The sequence below is a fragment of the Alexandromys fortis genome, unplaced genomic scaffold (assembly GCF_014885135.2).
Source record: "Alexandromys fortis isolate MF-2015 unplaced genomic scaffold, M_Fortis_MF-2015_v1.1 scaffold_20, whole genome shotgun sequence".
Classification (NCBI taxonomy): domain Eukaryota; kingdom Metazoa; phylum Chordata; class Mammalia; order Rodentia; family Cricetidae; genus Alexandromys; species Alexandromys fortis.
Genome location: NW_026067903.1, coordinates 2,583,672 through 2,603,612, shown reverse-complemented (window position 1 = coordinate 2,603,612; position 19,941 = coordinate 2,583,672). Strand labels below are relative to the sequence as shown.

The window sequence follows — 19,941 nt, the reverse complement described above, 5'->3', positions numbered from 1 at the left end:
TTTTCTGGGGGTAGGGGAGTAGAGGTCTATGCTGGTTAGCTTCATGTCAGCCTGCCACAAGCTAGAGTCACAGGCAAGGAGGAAGCCTCAGTTGAGAAATTGCATCTATGACATCATAACGTCAAGCTGTAGGCCAGCCCGTAGAACCTTTTTTTAATTAGTGATGGATGGGGGAAACGCCCATACCATTGTGGGTGGTGCCACCCCTGGGCTGGAGGTCCTGGGTGCTGTAAGAAAGCCGTCTGAGCAAACCATGAGGAACAAGCCAGTAAGCAATAGCTCTCCGTGGCCTCTGCATCAACTCTAACCTCCAGGTTCTTCCCTCGTTTGAGTTCCTGTCCTGATTTCTTTAACGATGAACAGTGATGTGGAAGGATGAACCAAATAAACCCCTTCCTTCCAAGGTGGCTTGGCTCACGGTGTTTATCACAACATTGATAGCTCTAGGACAGGATCTAAGGTCACTGGTCAAACAGTCCCATAAGCCCCGATTTCCCTCATGTAGCCCCATCTGTTCCTTTGTTTATGGAGTGGATTAAGGGTGAGGTTGTTGTTCAGTAGTAGGCCAGTTGCCTAGCGTGCGGGAGCTTGATTCCCAACACAGCAATAGATTATCAGTAATCCAATGTAGCCCATATATTCTGCTACTGTTATCATTATTGTTATTATTATTGCCCCTTGACCCTTCATGCTTCGTGCAAACATCCGTGTGTTTTTCTCTCAGACAAGAGCAAGGCATCTAAAATGGATGCAGTACAGCTGCTTGACTTTAATGGTCAGAGAGTGTTCGTAGTTTCATTGAGTAAACGACTCAATAAAAAAAATTAAAATGTAGGAAAACAAAAATTTGCAATCTGGTATCTAGAGAACTTACTTTTCCTAAATTTCCCATCAAAAGAAACTAGTGTCCCAAAGTGCTTCTGTCCTTTGACCAATTAATATTTGTTTTAGCAATGTGTTAGGCCAGCTCTAGCACTGCTAACAAGGCATGTGGAACCCCTTTCCGTCAAATGGCATTCCCCGCTTACTTTGAACTAGCTTCTCTTGGAGTAGAGGTCTTTGGGATTACTTCTCCGTAAGGGTGCCGCCTATGTAAAAAGACCTGAGTTATGAATTCTTGACCATTTATAATTCTGAATGAGAACAGAGCACCCGGCTGCTTTGAACCTCCGTTTTGCTCGCTATGGTAAGACTTCATAGGCATCTAGGTCAGATCTGGAGCACCTCTGTCTGACTTCATTGGCATCTAGGTCACATGTGGAGCACCTCTGTCTGACTTCATTGGCATCTAGGTCACACGCGGAGCACTCCATCCAGTATCTGGGACGGGATCTTCAAATACACCTTCCTAATTTTATCAGCTAGTGAATGGTACATTGAAAAGGTTTCTCATGTGCAGAAAGGAATGATTACATAACAAGAACACATGGGAGTAGAAACCACATACAAAGAAACATACAAGATGGGGGGGAGGCACTTGGCAGTGTAATGATATTTATTTGATAAACAGAATCAAGGCCTCCCTGTGTGTAAGGAGGAGGAGGGTGTGTGTTTGTGTGCCCAAATCAGTTTTAGAGAAGGAAAACGTCCAGGAAATGGGTGACACTTTAAAGTGAGCACTAATCTTTCAAACAAAGGCTTACTCCTCTTACCCAGGCTGCTCGGGAGGTCTGCTGAGGAAGGCTTGGCAGACTCAAGGGTCTGATTCCTGTATATTCAGTCATCTTAAAGCTGAAGGTGAAACTCTCTGAGCTGTGGAGCTGTTAGACCTGTTAGGCCTGTATGACTAGACTCCTGGCTGGAAGACTCCTGCTCTGAGCTCAACCTGCTGGGAGCCATGTTTACTCAACCTTTTAAAGGACCTTTTACCTAGAAGTGATTGTGAGTGTCCTTTGGGCTTTGTTTCCTGGTCTAGGAAGTGTCTGGGGGCTTGGTTTTCTGTCACTCAGCATGTCTTGATAACACCCCTCAGACTTACCTGCTCACAGGGATTGTTTCCAGCTCACTTGGGACTCTGCCTCTGTTTTTCTGCCTGGCTCTTCCTCCTCCTCCTTCTCCACCCCCCCCCACTCTCTCTTAAGTCAGCCATCTTGCTTGCTCCCTGAGCCTAAGTAAGATGCAGCACCTGTTTACCTTGAGGGCTGGGGACAGTGACTGTCTCCCTTGAATACTTTTAATAGTTAATCAAAGTTCCCCATTCTGCTTGATTGCTTCTGAAGTCCTGTGTTTCCCTTACAATAAGATTCATGGGCTAATCTCCAGATGTTAAAATGAGTTGCCAAGGAACCAAAATGGCCAACCAACAAATGGTTAATAATGGAATAGCTAGATTTCAAAAAAGGGAACACAAATGGCCAATAAATACCTTTTAAAGTGCTCAACAGCCCTAGTCGTCAAAGAAATGCAAATTAAAACTGCTTTGAGATAGGATCTCACCTCAGTCAGAATGGCTTACATCAACAAATCTGAGACAAGGGTTGGAAAGAATATGAGAGGAAGGAACCTTATTCTCCACTTCTGGGAACACAAGGTAGTAGAGTCATGTCGGAAATCAGTTTGGAGGCTCCTAAGATCTATTTCATTCCAGGGCATCGGTCCAGAGAACTTTGTACCTTCCCATAGAGGTATTTGCACCCCCCCCCCCCAATGTTCATGGCTGCTCCGTTCACTATAGCAGGGAAACGGAGCCAACCTGGTTGTCCATCAACAGGTGGATGGATAATAAATACGTAGTTCACATTTTAAGAAAGGAACCCTACTCAGTTCTTGAGAAAAGTGAAGTCATGGGAAAATGCGTGAATTTAGATGCTTGTGTGTGTGTGTGTGTGTGTGACAGAGAGAGAGAGAGAGAGAGAGAGAGAGAGAGAGAGAGAGAGAGAGAGAGAGAGAGAGAGAGAGAGAGAAAGTGAGTTTTAGGGAAGGAGAAAATTACAGGAAACGTCGTCTCTCTCCTCTCCAGCAGCTAGGCAGCCAAGCCGCTCTCCACTTCTGCGGCTGGTCCTGTCGCTAGCTCCTCTTCCTGCGGGCAGCCAGCTGCCAGGCCGTTTTCAATGCCTGTCTAGCCTGATTGCTGCTCAGCTGTCTCTGCTGCTCTCTAATTCTTGTAACCGGCTCAGCCCGTTCTTAAGTTGGCAGGAAGAGACCACGGCAGGAGAACCCTTCCGTTGACATAGTGTTGCAACTGAAGGGCAGCAGGATGGCGTCTTCTCCCAGATACAAAGCGAGTCTGGTCAGAATGCTTAGCTAGAGAGAAAAGCGTTTTTTGTAGCAATCGCAGCCACACACAGGCATGGAGGTTCTTCAGACGCTGATCACAGTGATATCACCTGTACACATGTCATGGCAATCCCTCTACGAGGCCACCAGGTCACATGTTCCCTCTCTGGGTAGAAGAAGAAGATGCATTGTTCTTTAGAGTTCAATGATGCCCAAAGTAATGATAAATCAAGTACGATGATTTGGAATTGTCTGGCCAAGGCTGCACCGTCAGAAGTCAGCACACTCAGTAGAGATCTTAGGGTACTTCCTCAAGGCATTCAAGGAGAGTTCAAAATGGTCTGTGTGTCCTAAGTATAGTCAGGCTGGCTATGTGGCTTCAGTCCATTTCCTGAAGGCAGCCAGAGCAGCAAGGTTAGCAGGAGCAGATTAGGTAGTCAGATTGCCTCTTCCTAAATAGCTTTGCTCATCTACAAGCAACTCATCAGGAGTGTTTGCTATGTTGACAACAAGATCTTAAAGACTCTAGCATGAACACCAATAGTCATTTTTAACAGATTTCAATGACGTTTTAACAATGTTTAACACCCGCCCAGTGCCAAAGTGAACACTGGGCTTCCCTTAACCATCTCAGCATGATAAAATGTCCTGTATTCTTCTACTGATGTATTCTGACCATGCTGACCATAACCTCTGGAGCACGTTTTTGTCAGATGTCATTGGTTAAGTGTTCATGATAGGCATAGAGAAATCAGGTGGCATTATTGTGACTGGAAGGAGAAGGTTCCACCCTAGAATGTTTGTCTATTATCCGCAGACTCTCGTCCCATACCCAAGATAACAAAAACTGAGAGAGAAAAGTTATTAGCCAGCGGCCATAGTAATTCATTTTTTAATTGTATTTTTTTTCTTCTCTCATATATTCCATCCTGACCACAGTTTCCCCTTCCTCCTCTCCTCTCAGCCCCTCCCCAATAACCTCCCTTCTTGCCCCGTATCCACTTCTCTTCCTTTTCCCTTCAGAGATTAGTCAGCCTCCCAGGGATATCAACCAAACATGGCACGCAAGTTACATAAGATTAGGCACATACCTCATATCAAGGCTGAATGAGGCATTCCAGTAGGAGGAAAAGGGGCCCAAAAGCTGGCAAAAGAGACAAAGACAGCCCCCCACTCCCACTGTTAGGAGTCCCACAGGTACTCGAAACAACAAAACTATAACATATACACAGAGGACTTAGATCAAGCTCATATTGGCTCCCTGTTTGTTGCTTTAGTTTCTGTGAGACCCTATGAGTCCTGGTTAGTCTGTGGGTTATGTTCTCCTGGTGTCCTTGACCCCTCTGACTCCTACAATCCTTCCACAGGATTTCCGGAGTTTAACCTAATGTTTGGTTGTGGGTCTCTGCATTTCCTCCCATCTGGTGATGATTATGCTAGGCACCAGTCTATGTGTATACCAGAGTATCATTAGGAATCATTTCATTGACTTTTTTTTTTTTTGTCAGTCATGTTTGGTTCTATCCTAGGTCTCTGGTCTCTGGAACATCCAGCCTCTGGCTGCTGGCCTTCCAGGTGTGTCAGGCATTGGCCCACTCTTGTGGCATGGGTCTCAGGTTAGATCATCGGTTGGCCACTCCCACAAGATCTGTGCCACCTGCTACCTTTATCTCAGCACATCTTGCAGGCAGGACAAACTGTGTGTAGAAGGCTTTGTGGCTGGGTTGGTGTCCCAGTCCCACAAGCCTTGCCTGGTTCCAGAAGATGGCTGGTTCAGGCTCCTTACCCCCCATCACTAGACACCTTCCCTAGGGTCACCCTCCCTCATAGATTCCAGGGAGTTTTCATTGCACTGGGTTTCTACCTCATCTCCCAAATGCCCCCCAATTCCAGTAGTCTCTCCCAGTTCTCGTTTCCTCCATCCCTCCCCCAAGCCTGATCCCTTCTGTTTCTATCCCTACCTGTCTCCTGTCCATCCAAGATGACAAAGATAATGATAATAATAGCTAAGTAACTAATTAGATAAATGAAATAAAGTTAAAAATGAAAGGTTGAAAGTTAAGGACTGACTCCCTAAAGTTATCCTCTGACTTCTACATGTGAACCATGCCTGCACACACACACACACACACACACACACACACACACACACACACACACACCTATACATACAAAACTTAGTCCAAATATTTGTTCGTGCTATTATATTTGAAGAATGCTCTATAAGTTGTTATAAAGGCTGCCAAATGGATGGCTTTTGTGTTTCTGTCAGCTATCTAGATCCTCCTTCCCCAGGTTTTAAATATACACAGAGCTAACTGGCAAACCGCCCTCCCTAAAAATAACCCTGTTCCCCTTCCCGAGAATTTATGTGCTGTGGTTGCAGAAAGACAGGGGTTCTTCAGGTTCTTGACTAACGACATTCCACAGAGACTTTGCACGACTGTCTCAAATGCAGGGCAGCAGTGGGAATGAGCATTCGTCTGGAAATCATGGCAAATTTGGTGGTCAATAACAATATCCTTTTAAAAGAACATTTTTTTTGCCAGTTGAGTATTAATGTGTCTAAAATCTTGACTTGGAAGTATGTGGCCTTTGGGACAGCCTTTGCTCCCAGTTTATGCCAGCCCTCATTACTGATGCTGAGAGAGGATGCAGGGACTCTAACTCCCGGATAGCCAGCTGCTCTTCCTAAGCACCCACTTTCTCCAGATAACATCGAGGAGGGATAAATGTGAGCCCTTTATTTTTGATAAGGAAATATGTCAAAGGTGCTTTGAAAATATGGCCCAGGAGCAGCAAGAGCAGGAAAGAATTTGGGCTGTCATCGGCAGGGCTGGGTGGAACCAGCTCATGGGCTCCATGACTATGAGCGTGCCAGGACAGATGGTTCCCTGCTGTCCAGGCTTGAAGAGCCAGGAGACATTACTAAAGCGAGGGTCCTGTAGACTTTTCCGCTCCTCTAACTCTGGTTAGATCTTGTTCTGGAAAGGGGGGTCTTTGAGGAATGGCGGCAACATTAGATGCACAGCCCTCTAACAAACTAGGTTCCTCTTTCTACAGACCTAGAGGATGGAACAAGAGTCCCTAACTGAAGTCACGCAGAAAGGCTTCCTTTTTCTATAGAGGAAGTGATTTGCTAATAGGACTTTAGTTTGGAGTAGGATCTCTTGGAGGTAGTGAATTCCTTCTAGCACAAGCTGAAGAACTTCTGAAGGTGTGCGTTCATGGGTGTGAATGTAAACACAGAATCCCTTAAGCTCTGTATTAGTGGATTGTATAATGCTGGTTATTATACCAGGCAGTGCCTTGTCTAAAACCAGGATTTGCCATTCCACCCAACAGATGTCCAGACTTTAGGTTCTACTCCAATGTGTGGTTTGTGGCTCTCTAAATTTCATATAAATTAGACTGAAATTGAGAAAGAGCTGGGACATCGGTACAGACCCGAAATATGTCTACAGATGTTAATATTCATTATCACTGGCAAACCCGGTCACTTCACTTGTTTCTTAGACTGTCCAGGAGTCCTCTGACTGGAGCCCTATAACCTCACCTCTTATTAAGAATTTTTCACAAGGGATATTCATGATTTATTGGGGTGCGTCTTTGGAAAACACAGGCTATAAGCAAGCCAACTAATGTCCCAAAAATGCCCCAACAAGGGAACGTCTTCCTTGGGTATTTGTTGATAGTTTAACTGACTGATCAACCGAGACTTTCCCTGAGGCCTGCTGCATGGGAAAGGAACAAAATTCCTTTTCTAAACCAGGAATATACTTGGCTGAGCCAGTAGTGGCTTAGGGCCAGAGCCCTGGGGGAGTTGTGTTTTTAGATCCAGAGAACCCAATTCCTCCCACAGTGTGGACCTCCTGGTTATCAGTTCCAAGGCCACTGTGTGCTTGGTGGGTAAGGTTCTTGAGATACCCTGTGTTCCTCTTGTGCAACACTTTTGATTATCTTCCTGCTGACTTTGCCCCACTTTGGGATAGCTCCTTCCGACAACCCATTTCTGCCCTGGAAAAGTATATATGATGCTTTGCTTTTTAAATAAGCTTGCACGACATAAGATGTAGCTTGTACAAAACTTCCTGATCCTAGACTTTCTTATCTTCTCTCTCTAGCCTCTTGGAACCAGAATTACAGGTGGTAGTGAGCTACCTGCTGCGGTTTCTGGGAACCGAACTCTGATCCTCTGCAACAGCTGTGTACACTCTTCATTTCTGAGCTGTCCCTCTAGCATGGGGGAGTGCTCCTGGGATCTGATGCCCTCTTCCAGATCCATGGCCACCTGCACTCACATGCATAGTTAAAAATAAATCTTATAAAGTATAAGGAGAGCTCTTTTCCCAGTCATCTACCTGCTGGGCTGCAGGCCACTGCTTAGGAGCAAGGCTATGGCCATGACACCCTTTCTATCTTTTCATTGGATTTGGTATTGTATGTGCTTCTTGATAGTTGAATATCCTTTAAAGGTAATGACTGCAAGCTGTAGAAGGGCCCATCTCTCTGAGCTGTGTTTCCAGTTCTCAGTGTGTCACTGGGCACGTCGGGAATGTGTTTCATGTTTGCCAAGAGCACAAGGCGATGAAATCCTTTTCTAGAGAATGCTATCATGGAAACAATTAGAGGCTTGCCAATGCAGATGAGGACACATTCATTTAATAATCCGGGACTGCTCTCAGACACGCAAGCGGACATCGCCGGAATCGACACGGCAACATTTCTTGGGATAAAGAGCAAAATGTAAATTCGGAACAACAAAATGGCCAAAGGAGAGGGACGTGTAAGCTGTGCATTCTCATGCAACGGGATGCTATACAACAAGCCTGCACTAAGAAGGAAAACACCCCGAATGTTTACATCTCCCAACTATAATGCTTCTATGAAAACGTAAGTAGTATCGGTATGCAATGTAGCAAATTTTATAGTGGCTAAGAAAACCTACATAAGAATACCTTAGATTACTTAAGGAACTCTCTCTCTCTCTCTCTCTCTCTCTCTCTCTCTCTCTCTCACACACACACACACACACACACACACACACACACACACACACACACACACACACTAATTGGGGAGGAGGAGAGAATAAGCATCCAATTTAAGAAGACAGTTTAGTCATGGTCGACAGTCCCAGGAAACTGGGAGAAGATTCCTTTCTCGTCTGTTGCTTACATGACATGACTTGTTTGGAATTATGTCACGCATAACAACTGTGTGGCGCATACTTAAATGGAAAGCCATGACAGTGAAAAGCAGAGAGGACAAGAGAAGAAACTGAATTCGGCCAGTTTCTACTAAAGCAGGGTTTCTTCTAGCTGTCACAAACAAAGCCAAAGTTGTCCTTTGGACCTCAGCAAGCACACGCTCACTTCCTTACTGTTTCTCTGGGAGATTCTACAAGCAAGCGTATTATAGTTTCACATTTTCATTTTGAAAGTTTTCATCAGTTCTGGGTTAATTGTTTACATTCCTGGGATTCGGCTCACACTGATGAAATCCAGCCTCCTCTTACTGGCTCCTTCCGTCTACCCAGAAGTCACGTTCTTTTTGTGTAACTTCCATATTGGCTTAAGTTGTAGCACCTATTTCTTCCGTTTCTTATTTTGCTTAGCACCATGTTGTTTAAGGAAAAACACACAATCCTCACATCTATTCCATATTCCAAGTCCAGACGTTGATTCTTAAACAAACAAACAAAAAAACTTATTAGACACAAAGATCATCCCGGAAATGTAAGTCTCGGGTGGTGCTTCTGGCAAGGCACAGGGCTTGGCACCTGCTCACCTTAACTCTATGAGCTTGGGACAGCTCACAGAAAACACTAACTTTGTGATTTTTTTTTTTTTGAGTGTCCCACTGTCCCTAACTCCACAAAGAACACTTAAGAATGCCCGACTAAGAAGCTGGTGGGCTGATTGCATTTGCTGTCTTTTTTCCTCTTATCAGTTCCCAGTGTGTGTGTTGGGGTGTCCCCAGTGCCTTGGGACAACAGGTGCCGGTGAGCAGCGCTTTAAGGCGAGTTTAGACAGGAGCAGTGCTCAACCTGTGGGAAGTCTGCTTTACAGAACTTCTAGCACGACGTCAGAGGGTTCATGCCATTCCACAGAAGCCATGTGGAACGGCTTCTACTTCTGGGATAGTCCTTATTAGGGCAGTGCTGCGCATGTGAGAACCACTCAAATGGGGTTGGAAAGAAAAGCTTTTCTTTTTTCTCTTTTTTCTTTCTAGCGACCATCTGGAGCAGATTTAAGCCAACATTCCTGATAGATGAACGTGTTAGCTTGGAACAAGGCAATAAAACGACTGAACATCTCTCTAGGGCTGGGTTCTTTCTGTCCTGCTCCACTTCGGAAAGGTGAGTCTGCTCCGCCCGAGGCGGAGAGGTGATGCCCGGGTTGCGGAATATGGCGACAGACCACGATCGGGTCCCTGAAGGGGTTCCGGCTCTGCTCCAAGAGGTCCTGCGCTCTGCGACCCCATAGGCAGGTGGAGTGCCCTTCCCTCCCCCTCACCCCCTCCCGCACGCCTCTTGGGGCAAAGCCCGCGATCCTATTGGGGCGATGTGGCGACTGTCCCCGCCCAGGGGACTGAACGTGGACTAGGGTCTTCAGGCTTGGGTCATTCTCTCCGCTTCCTACCCGCCCAGCCCAGGTGGACCTGCGATCACGGCTTAGCCAGCGGGACTCTGGGGTTTCCGGAAAGCTCCGCGGACACAGGCGGATCCCAGGCTTACGCTGGGCGGGTTCACAGCTTGCGCTCGCTGCCGTGGGATGGCTCTAAGTGGCCGAACGATGCCACTAAATCTCCCACCAGTTGCCTCCACAGGCCAGTCTGAGTTTCCTGAATTCTGAAAGCTGGCACAGAAAAGTGCTATGGAATGAGGGTGGGGACAGGCCCGCCTGGAGGGCTGGGTTCTCAGAAATCTGAGCTTTGATGTTTGTGGAAAGGTGTGCCCAGCACAGCTGCACCCCTTATTTCTCCCATCCTCTTCTTTTCCCCCTGTAGCCCCAAATGGGAATGCTGTCCTTGATGCTCTGTGGGATGTCTTTCGCGCTTCCCCTTTTTGTGAAAGCAGGTACGTTCTGTGAGTCCTTGGGTCCCAGAGGCCTGTCAACTTGTGGGCAACATTCTTTGTCACTGTCTCCAGGCCTCTGACCTACCTTCAGGGCATCAGCTAAGCCACAGCCTTGCTAATCACTCTTCCCCCCCAGATAATCTGGTAGGGAGAGTCCAAAAAATCGGGTAGAAAAAGTTCATTTCCAAGTTCTTGGAGGCTCAATCCCAAATGTCACCCTGGAACCTTGGACTAACTTAGGTGATATGGAGAAGTCCTCAAATATTTGTGGACCCAATTCCAATGCTTACGAGGGTGGATTACTAGTGGCGTCTATTTCATATAGAGGGTTATTTTATAGTAAAAAGTTACCAGAGACAGAACAAATATCTAAGAAAAACTAACTAGGTAGAAATGGGCTTTTAAGAAAGGTGTCTTTAAAACCGTCCTCTGTGGGATGAGGATGGCACTTATTCAAGTCAGTAACAGACTGAAAGAAAGTACAGGAAGAAAAAATGACTGGGGGGGGAGGGGGCTGGTGCTGTAGGGAGGAGGATGGATAACCAAGGGTGGAAGAATAAAGGCAAAGGGAAGCCGTGGTTTTGTGGAGGGGCTTGAGGAAGGCCTGTCTTCGTGATACATTTGAAGGCCTTAACATTCTGTTTCTAAACATCTGGGTGAGTTTTTGGGAAACTCCCAAATGAAAATTCACATTTACCCAGAACAAGATGTTTTCTAAAATGAATCACGACACCAGTTTTCTTTTATGGTATTTCTTCTGCATTCCTTTCTTTTCTCAGGCACATGTAAGGATGTGGATATGCACCCTGAGGTCATTTCAGAGGGGCGGCCTTTTGCTTTCAATTGTACATACCCTTCAGTAACAAATGGAGCAGTCAATGTGACATGGCACAAAATACCCAACCAAAGCCCAGTATCCAAAAACAGACAGTTTAGGAATCACCAGGACCGGACCTGGATTTTGTTCCTTCCCTTGGAAGAGGGGGACTCGGGCATCTACCAGTGTGTTATCCGGTGAGTCCCTCATCGAAAGGAGAACCAATTCACAAGCTTCTCTCTCCATTTCCATCTACATCCATTAAGAAAGTGGGTATCATTAACCTTTGTTTCTGAGACATGTTAAATAGCCTAGACCAGTTTCCAACTTACCTAAGCCCCTAAAAGAACTAAAATGACAGATGCCAGCCACCACAACCCACAAGAATATGTACCCAGGCAAAGTACATTGAGGCAAAAATGCAGGATGACTTCCAACTCCCAGCGAGCACATTTGAAAGCAGAACAGATTTATGGATCAGTTTTGGAGCGCAAGTGGCATCAGCTCATTGAAATGATGTTTCAAGCCAGCCCCGTTTATAATGTGTGCTTGTATCAACACTATCGCTGTATTGCCTCAGAGTGCTGGATGTTTCAGGACAACTGGCAGATCCAGATCACAACGCACCCCCTTCAAAAACTTTTTGTAAGGAACCTGCTTAAAGCTGGCATTCAAAACGCAGAAAGCCTGAGAGATGTCAATGAAACCCACCAGTAAACCACATTTGGCCAGAGAGGTCTAATTCTGTGACTCCCACGAGAGCTTGCTTGACCACAACAAACTAAGCTATCTCTCCAAACCTTGGGTTTCCCGCCTGTAGATTGGGCATGCTCCATGTGCCTTTCTTTAATCTCCGCTAATCTGATCACCACACCGTTGTCATTTTTAAAGACCACAGACGGTCATTTTATATCTCCCCATTCCTCTGATTTATCAGATGCTTCTTCGTGAGTGTAGGTGACTTTGGGGGCTGCAATTGAGTGCATGCAGTGTGAACATTGTCTAAGACTTTTCAAAGTAACGGTGCCAGAGACCCATGGTGTTCACTGGCCCCTCCTGGGCCACACTGAATGTGATGCCACTGTTGGTACTGCACAAACACCCCTTATCCTTGGGTAATGCATGGCTTGTGGGCTATTGTTATTTCATATGATGTCTAGAAAGTAATTAGAAAGGATATGAAAACGACTTATCATAACGGAGATTCCCTAAGAATTCTTTGGTTCAACCTGCTATTTTCTTATAGGGATGGCCACAGCTGTTACCGAATAGCTGTAAACCTAACCGTTTTTAGAAAACATTGGTGTGATTCTTCTACGGAGAGTCGGATAAGTCCACCGAATGAATATCAACAATTCTTACCCATGGGAAAATCGGGCAGTCTGACGTGCTATCTCGACTTCCCAGACAGTTGTGTTTTGGATTCAATAAAGTGGTATAAGGTAAAAAAACAAACAAACCAAAGAGCAACAACAGCAAAAAACCTCTACTGGTGCTATTTTCTTCTCTTCTATAAAACCCACTTTCTTTTTGAGGGAAAATTGAATCCTGCTGGACATACTTGGTATTTTGTATGTCTAAGTCAACAAGTGGTAGTGGCTCTGATAATTATTTTAAACTTATGGTTGTTATTGTTTTGTAATACTGTTCTAGCTTCCCTGTATCCCCAATTATCCATTTTTCAGGCTCTTCTTGCTATCTTTTCTCACTCACATTGGTTTGTTTGAATGACTCTGATGTCCTGGTGCTTTGACAATTATGAATTATATAAAATCACACCTAAGAAACACTCCTGCCATCCCTGCTCCATGTTGCTGACCACAGAGGGCCCCAGAAGCTGGCTGCCACTATCAGTGCCTGCCGTAGCCTCGTATAATGCTGTATTTGGAAGTTAGCAGTTATATCTTAGCTGCTCCCCGTTGAAATGTGATGTTTCTCATGCGCATCTTCATCTTGCTTTCACTCCAACCTTGGCTTTGTCTTGGCAGATGAGCTACGGTTTGACACGGGAGCTCAGGTCCTTGGCTTGCTTCTTAGTCCCCAGTCCAGCCACTTGGCTCCTGAGCTTTCTTTATGGGTTTTCATCTGTTGATGTTGATTCCCTCCTCTTGTTTGTTCTGTGGTGACAGGATTATTCAAACATCTTATTTTTCTCTTTTCTGGATTTTGGTAGGATTTTTTTTTTTTTTTTTTTTTTTAGGGAACAGCATATTTCATTGAAGGTCTCATCAATACTGGCAGATTAGTTATCTCTTTTCTCTGTTGTCTGCTTCAGCGGTGGAGATATTTTAGTTCTCACTCCAGGGCCTAGTCTCACTCTCAGCCTTTCTCTCCTTAACCAGGTGCAACCACCTTTACACATTGAGGTTTGTCTTTCAAAGCAGAGCCGTTTGTCCTTTCAGAAAGCCTCCTTGGCCTTTTGTGTGTCTACTCTGTCATGCTTTAAATTCACCTAGGCTCTTTACCTCCTCGTGTGGAACGTGGAAATGAATGTTCTCACCCCTGTCTTATGCCCCTTTGACAGTGTGACATTCTCTGGGGCGCTTGATCACTGCCCCTCGAGCCGCTTTGTCACTGAGCGCCCTGCTCTTTGGAGCGTTTGCTTTTCAGAATGTGACAGGCTGCCCTATTCTGTCTTTACTACATTTCCTGATGACTGATAGTGCCTGTTCCTCTTGAGTTTTCTTGTTATAATTGAATATGCATGTGATGTAGCGTGGTGGTGGTGGTGGTAGCGTGGTGGTGGTGGTGGTGATGGTGTGTGTGTGTATGTGTACCCGCTATCGCTATGACATGAATGTTAAGTCAAGACAACTGATGGTGCTCAGTTCTCACCCTTCACCGTGTAAGTCCTGAGGATTGAGCTCGTGTCCGTAGGCTTGGATGTAAGCAGCTTTACTGATAAGTCAGGTCATCAGTCCTTCATTGAGTTTTTCCTTCAAGTGCATAGTGTTAGCTGGGTCCATCCCCCTATGACACACCTCCTGCAACAAGGCCACACCTCCCAATCTTTCTCAACTATAATTCCATCACTGGGGACCATGCATTCAAGCGTATGAGCTTATAGGGGCTCTTTTTATTTAAGCCACCACAAATGACAAGATCACTTTGGGGATCTTACCGTAATCTTCCATTCCTGGAGTCCCTCAGCATGGCGTGTAAACACCATCACATTTAACGTTTTGCTTTTGTAACACGCATGCTGCTGTTCTGGGCTCTTGTTGCCTGTGTTATAGCTAGGTCAGATTTTAATACACGGACAGATTAGATTTGTAAAGTCAATAGAGTGAAATTTCAGTTTTCTTTACCCTAGAAATGCCTCAGATTTCTAGAAGAGTCTAGACGGTAACAAACCCATTAGCTCCTCTGTTACACACACGTGGACACTCGTAGTGACATCACGCAGGACTTGGACTTCCTCTGACGACAAGTTTGGAGTGTCTTATGCAGCTGTCTTTAATAGCTAAAGAACGATTCATCCTATAATGCTATGTTCAGTTAGAAATTTTGATTTTGATATGTTAAGATGATACTACTAAAAAATACTTCTATGTTCTTTTCAGTGTTCATAGAACCTAATTTCTCATGTCTGGTAGCCCCACTTTCTTCATTTGTGTTCGTTACTCTTGCCAGGAGTTCGTCAGTTTTATAGATGTTTTCAAATCCTAACTGCATTCCTTATATTTCTGCTCTTATTAGTTTGTTCTCTGTTGATGTCATCAAATTCCTAGTTCTCCCCACGACTTTATTTGATTGTGGTTTTATTCTGCTATTACGTTCTGAACACCTTGAGATACTCATCTGTCATTAAGCGCGGGTTTCTAACACACAGATTGACGGGGTGCCTTCCTTCGAAACTGCATCTCGGTCGACTTCTGCAGGTTTTCATCTCTCGTTCTCAGACCACCCCGCTCAGACTATCCCATTTTCCCTGTGATTTCTTCTTTGGTTCGAGATGTTTTTGAAGGGTTGCTTAATTCTCAAATGTCACAGTTTGGGTATTTTTCAAGGTAATATTTCTGATTTGGGGGCAGAGTAGTACAACAGAGGGTATGTTCTATGTAATTTCAGAACTGTGGGATGAAAGGCTGGCTTTTTGGGCCAGCATATGTTCAGCTTCTGCCCATGTTTCTTATGTATTGAAGAGAACACAAACGCTGACATTGGAGCTCGTGGGGTTGAGTTATGCAAGTCAGTGTGTTTATTCTTCCTCCATTCTCTTGTAGTTTAACTAAGACTTGTTAACACAACTTAGTGGAATTATTGATTTTGCTAGACTTTCGACTTTATTAATGTTTGTGCTAAACTTTTGCGATATTATTTACAGAAATATGTTACGCTGCTTGGCTTCCTGCTGCAGCGAGATTCTGCCGTGTGCCCTTTTTTCTTGCGATTTGCCTCCCTTTGGTGCTAATACAATAGCAGCAGGTTTTGTGTGGTAGCTGGTGGGATGCTCGCTCTCTTGTATACTTCTTTTGTATTTGTTTACTGTTAGGCCATGATTATTTTAAGTAGCAGGTGTCTAGGCCTCTAAAAGCTCTAGGCTGGATTTTTACTCCTTATGTGTTCTGTGATTCTTCATATGCTACCTTTGAACCCCCGATGTTGGTAGTTTTCATTTACCATTCTGGTTTAAAAATTATTCCCTTTCTTCTTATTTTTTTAAACTCAAGCATTTGTTATTCATCTTTATTTTTTAAGAATTTCCTAGTGGATATCTTCAATAATTATTGGTTGGTTACTTCATCTACAGTCAGCCTTGAATTATTGCTCGGTATGAAATAGTATTTTAATCACCTTCTGAGGAAATGAATGACTGCCAATATTTAACCCCTCTCTAGAAGAGTTTTGGCTTATATGCTACCGTAGCTTCTGCTTTTAATTTCCTGGTCATTTAAACAGCAATGCTATACCTAATCAATATTCTTCTAGAATTTCTCCACACATTGAATTTTCTCTTCATGTTGAGTCTAATCAGTATCTTTGAGCTCGTGTGATCTCTGGAATCATTTTTCAAAGATTTCTTTATTTTTCATTTCTGTGTGTCAGGATTTTGACTGTATGTATGTATACCACCTTCAGTGACCATAGAGACCAGAAGAGGGCATCATTTCCTCTGGAACTGCAGCTACAAATGATGTGTGTATTCACCTTCAGGAGCTGGGAACTGAACCAGGTCCCCCTAAAGAGCCACAGGTGGTCTTAACCCTTACACAGAGCTGTGTCTCCAACCCCTAGGATAATTATTTATAATATATAAGTATCCAGCTAACATCTCATGAATTTTCTTAGTGTGAGTTATCTCATTTTCTGAAAATGTTCTTTTAATATTATTATTATTATATTCTTCATGGGTTGGCATTTATTTTCACTCTGCAGCTTGAGCATATTATTCAATGGTTTATGAATACAGTATTCTTCACACTCCATGGACAGGGTCACCTTTTTTAAGTGATAGGCCTCAATCTCTGAATTCCTTGGAAATGTTCTCCTTGATTTTGGAGTTTAGCAGTGCGACTCTGGGGAGCTGAGACAGAGATTGCTCATCTCTTCGACACACGCCTTTTGAAATTATAGCTATTATGCGTCTCCTCCATTGTTTCTTAGTTGCTAGTTCCGTCAGTAGTCTCTACACTTACTTCCTGTCTGTCTCCTTTGGGACTGTAACTAGATGTATGTTTAACCCTTTTGTTTTCAATGTGCTTTTCTACGTCCCGCGTGCATTTTCCTGTTCTCAGTTGCTTTGTGTGAACGTGCCTCCGTGGGCAAGTCTTCCTGGCGTGCTCCCTAGAACGCTCCATTTATTCTCGGGTGTGTGAAACCTTCCATGGACCTCACCAGCTCGCTTCTGCGTAGCTATTGTCATTTTCAATTCCCTATACGATGCTTTTCTTTTTCCATTTTGCATGTGTGTGGGTGCACAGGGGCAGGCGTGCAATTGTGTGCAGGGTGTTGGTGGCCAAGATGCATCCTCCTCCGCTCTTCTACGGGAGTCAATGAGGGAGGGTCTTTTAATCAAACCCGGCACTTACCTATGTGGCTAACCTTGCTAGTGAGCCGCCTGGGAAAGATTCCCTGTCTGGAATGACAGGCCACGGTGGCCACACCCACCTGGCAAGTAGATGGCTTTCTGGCTCTGAAGCTTACGTAGCGAGCGCTCTAACTACTGATCCAGCTACGCAGCCCCAACTCGGTGATTTTGTATTTGCCTTTTTTCATATGTGGCTAAGCTCCTCAATGCCGCTGTTAGATCAGTCAAATTAAATACCTCTACTCTGAGGTCTCTGTCTGGTAATTTTATTACTGGCTTTCCTTCGTGTTTTCTACTTCTCTTCATTCAGATCAAGTGCAGGCCATGGAACTTCCCTGTTTCAAATTTAAACTGCACTCCTGGCTTTTGCTTTCTTCTTGCTGTCTTGTATTTCTGCCTTGCTTTGGCAACAGTATTCTAACAGCTTCCTGATCTTCAGGAATGGCTCACTGGACCCCTCAGAAACCGATGTTACCGTCTTCTTCTCCTGCCAGCAGCATTTCAGCTAGTCTTTCTTTTGCCATCACTTTCGGTGATCAGATTCCTACCCCTCCGAATTTATCTTCGCAGACTTTTATATTCAGAGCATATTAGTTAGACTATTATGGGACATTTGGCATCCTTGAAGTATTGCACTTGCTGAGCCAGGAGTAGAAAGTGCATTTGCATGCATGTTGGTCAATTTTGTATTTTCATAGTTAACATTATCCTATAAAGTATGACTAGATAGGAAGGACTTCTACATTACATGACCCCCTCGAGCTTAGATTATTTACAACCTGCATTAAAGATGACCTCAGAGGTGGTAAGATGTGTTGCTGTCAAATAAGGGAGGGAAAATTCAGCACCTTACCATTGGATTAGTGTGACCAAGAGCAAATCCAGCTTTGAATTCCCTTTTCTCCCTGTGTCTTCTGTCTGGCTTTGTGGTTTTGGTGTTGTCGTTAGTCTGTTTGTTGTTGAGTCTGAATCTGTCCTTGTGTCTGTGCCTATCTATGCCTGGTTGATGTCTTTCTGTCTCTTGCTGTCTGTCTCCAACAAAGGCCCTTACTCTGTATTGATTGAACACGTGGGAAAGGAGGATGGATACTTAACAAGAATCCTTATCAGTTTTACAAGGGATTAGGTCACTGACTCCAGCTCACCCCAGAGGACTCAGCACTGCTGGCGTTCATTCCATTATCAACTTGTGCCTGCTGCGTGCTGCTTCCAGTGTTTATGCTAAGTATTTATTGTAGAAGACCTCTTTACACACTTCCAGCATTTGCTACCATGACATGCATACATGCATGCATTCCTCTCTGGGCCAGGGGTGTGGAAGAACGCATAATCTGAAATTACAACTATGCATTAGCTTATGTTGTAAAAGCTGAAACATGGGAAAACCAAGGCAAGTAAGGTTGGTTGTTACATTGTTCTGGGGAAAAGGCACTGTTAGTCACTGTAATGGGACAAGAGGACCCCTCACACAGCCAGGTTAAGGGTTAAAGTGAATGATGGAAGAAAGAATGACTCAGAAGGCAAAGTGCTCGACCATGAAGCCCAGCGCAGATTTTGCCTAGTCGGGGACTCTCCAGCTAAGTCTACACAGGAAAGAGATTTTTGAAGTCCAAGCATTCAAAATTTGTGACTCTGTACTCTGAAAAAGTAGACCACAAAATTCACATAACAGCAAACTAAAGACAAGCCCCAAACCACAACCTACAGGCAGAAGACACAGGGAGAGAAGAGGAGAATTCAAACTTGAGTTTGTTCTTGGTCAAATTAATCCACGGGTAATTGTTAAAATTTTTTCATTAATATAACACTGATACATTTCAGTGCTTCTGAGGTTAGCTTTAATGTGTCTAATAGATGTAGGTTATCAATAATCTAAGCTCTATGGGACCATTTAAAGGGGGGTGTCTTATTCCCTGGCCCCATTTTATAGGATATTATTAACTATGAAAACACCCAGCATCCCCCAACACTCATTCGAATGCCTTTTGTTTCAAGGTACCAATTGTATTATGAGGGGCCGTTGCTTTTATTTATCCAGTCCCTAATAGTCGCTCCCATCTATCAGTGAACAATTGTCAAATGACAACTGGGATTTCCTTACGGAGTATCTATTGGAGCAATGTAAGAAATCTAGGAAGAGATGTAAATAAGCGTATGCTTATTCTGACATTATTTATTGAATTTTAGATGCAAAATAGATTCATTTTCCTTGTTGGGTGGAAAATAAGGACGGACTCATCTGTGGCTGGTTACGTCTGGAGAGAATGTAACACCAAGTTGCTTACATTTTTATTGAACTAGGATTTTATCTATTTTATCTGTTAGACTGTGAGCTTCATGAGGACTGTAGCTGTGTCTAATTCCCCCATGGCTGAAATCTCTCACAGTGCTGGCAAAGATAGAAACTCAAATATTTGAGTAAAATAATGGACTCAATTAGACAACAACCTCTCTGTGGAGTGGGGCTTCTCAAAGGAAGGGGAACAGGCCTGGGCAAGAGTCCGGAAGTGGGTTCATGAGATGAAGGTGATTAACTTGATGAAGTCAGGTTTTGGGAGCAGGAAAGGCAGCTGCCTTGGTAAGATGTTTATCTTAAAAACAGGAGGCTCTTGGTTTGATCCTCATAAACACGTGTAAAAAAGCTGGAGTTGGTGCTGTACCAGAGACTGGCAGATTCCTGGGGTTTGTTGGCTAGCCAGTTAAGTCGGTGACTGTCTCCAAAAACAAGGTGGACAGCAGCACAAGGAAGATCTCTCTCTCTCTCTCTCTCTCTCTCTCTCTCTCTCTCTCTCTCTC

General features: G+C 44.3%; 1 protein-coding gene across 5 annotated transcripts in view; it reads left to right on the top strand.

Moving 5' to 3' along the window:
- Nucleotides 1-4,731: 4,731 nt before the first annotated feature.
- Il1rl2 (interleukin 1 receptor like 2) overlaps nt 4,732-19,941 on the top strand; it is a 43,466-nt gene continuing 28,256 nt past the window's right edge. The window contains exons 1-5 of one of the 5 annotated variants that reach the window (XM_050134732.1): nt 4,732-8,109; nt 9,451-9,577; nt 10,228-10,297; nt 11,077-11,311; nt 12,361-12,556. In XM_050134732.1, the coding sequence (XP_049990689.1) occupies nt 10,234-10,297; nt 11,077-11,311; nt 12,361-12,556 (495 nt within the window). In that variant the 5' untranslated portion in view covers nt 4,732-8,109; nt 9,451-9,577; nt 10,228-10,233. Of the gene's footprint in view, nt 8,110-9,347; nt 9,709-10,227; nt 10,298-11,076; nt 11,312-12,360; nt 12,557-19,941 lie in introns of those variants that run through there. The other 4 variants (XM_050134728.1, XM_050134729.1, XM_050134730.1 and 1 more) reach the window with 4 other exon arrangements.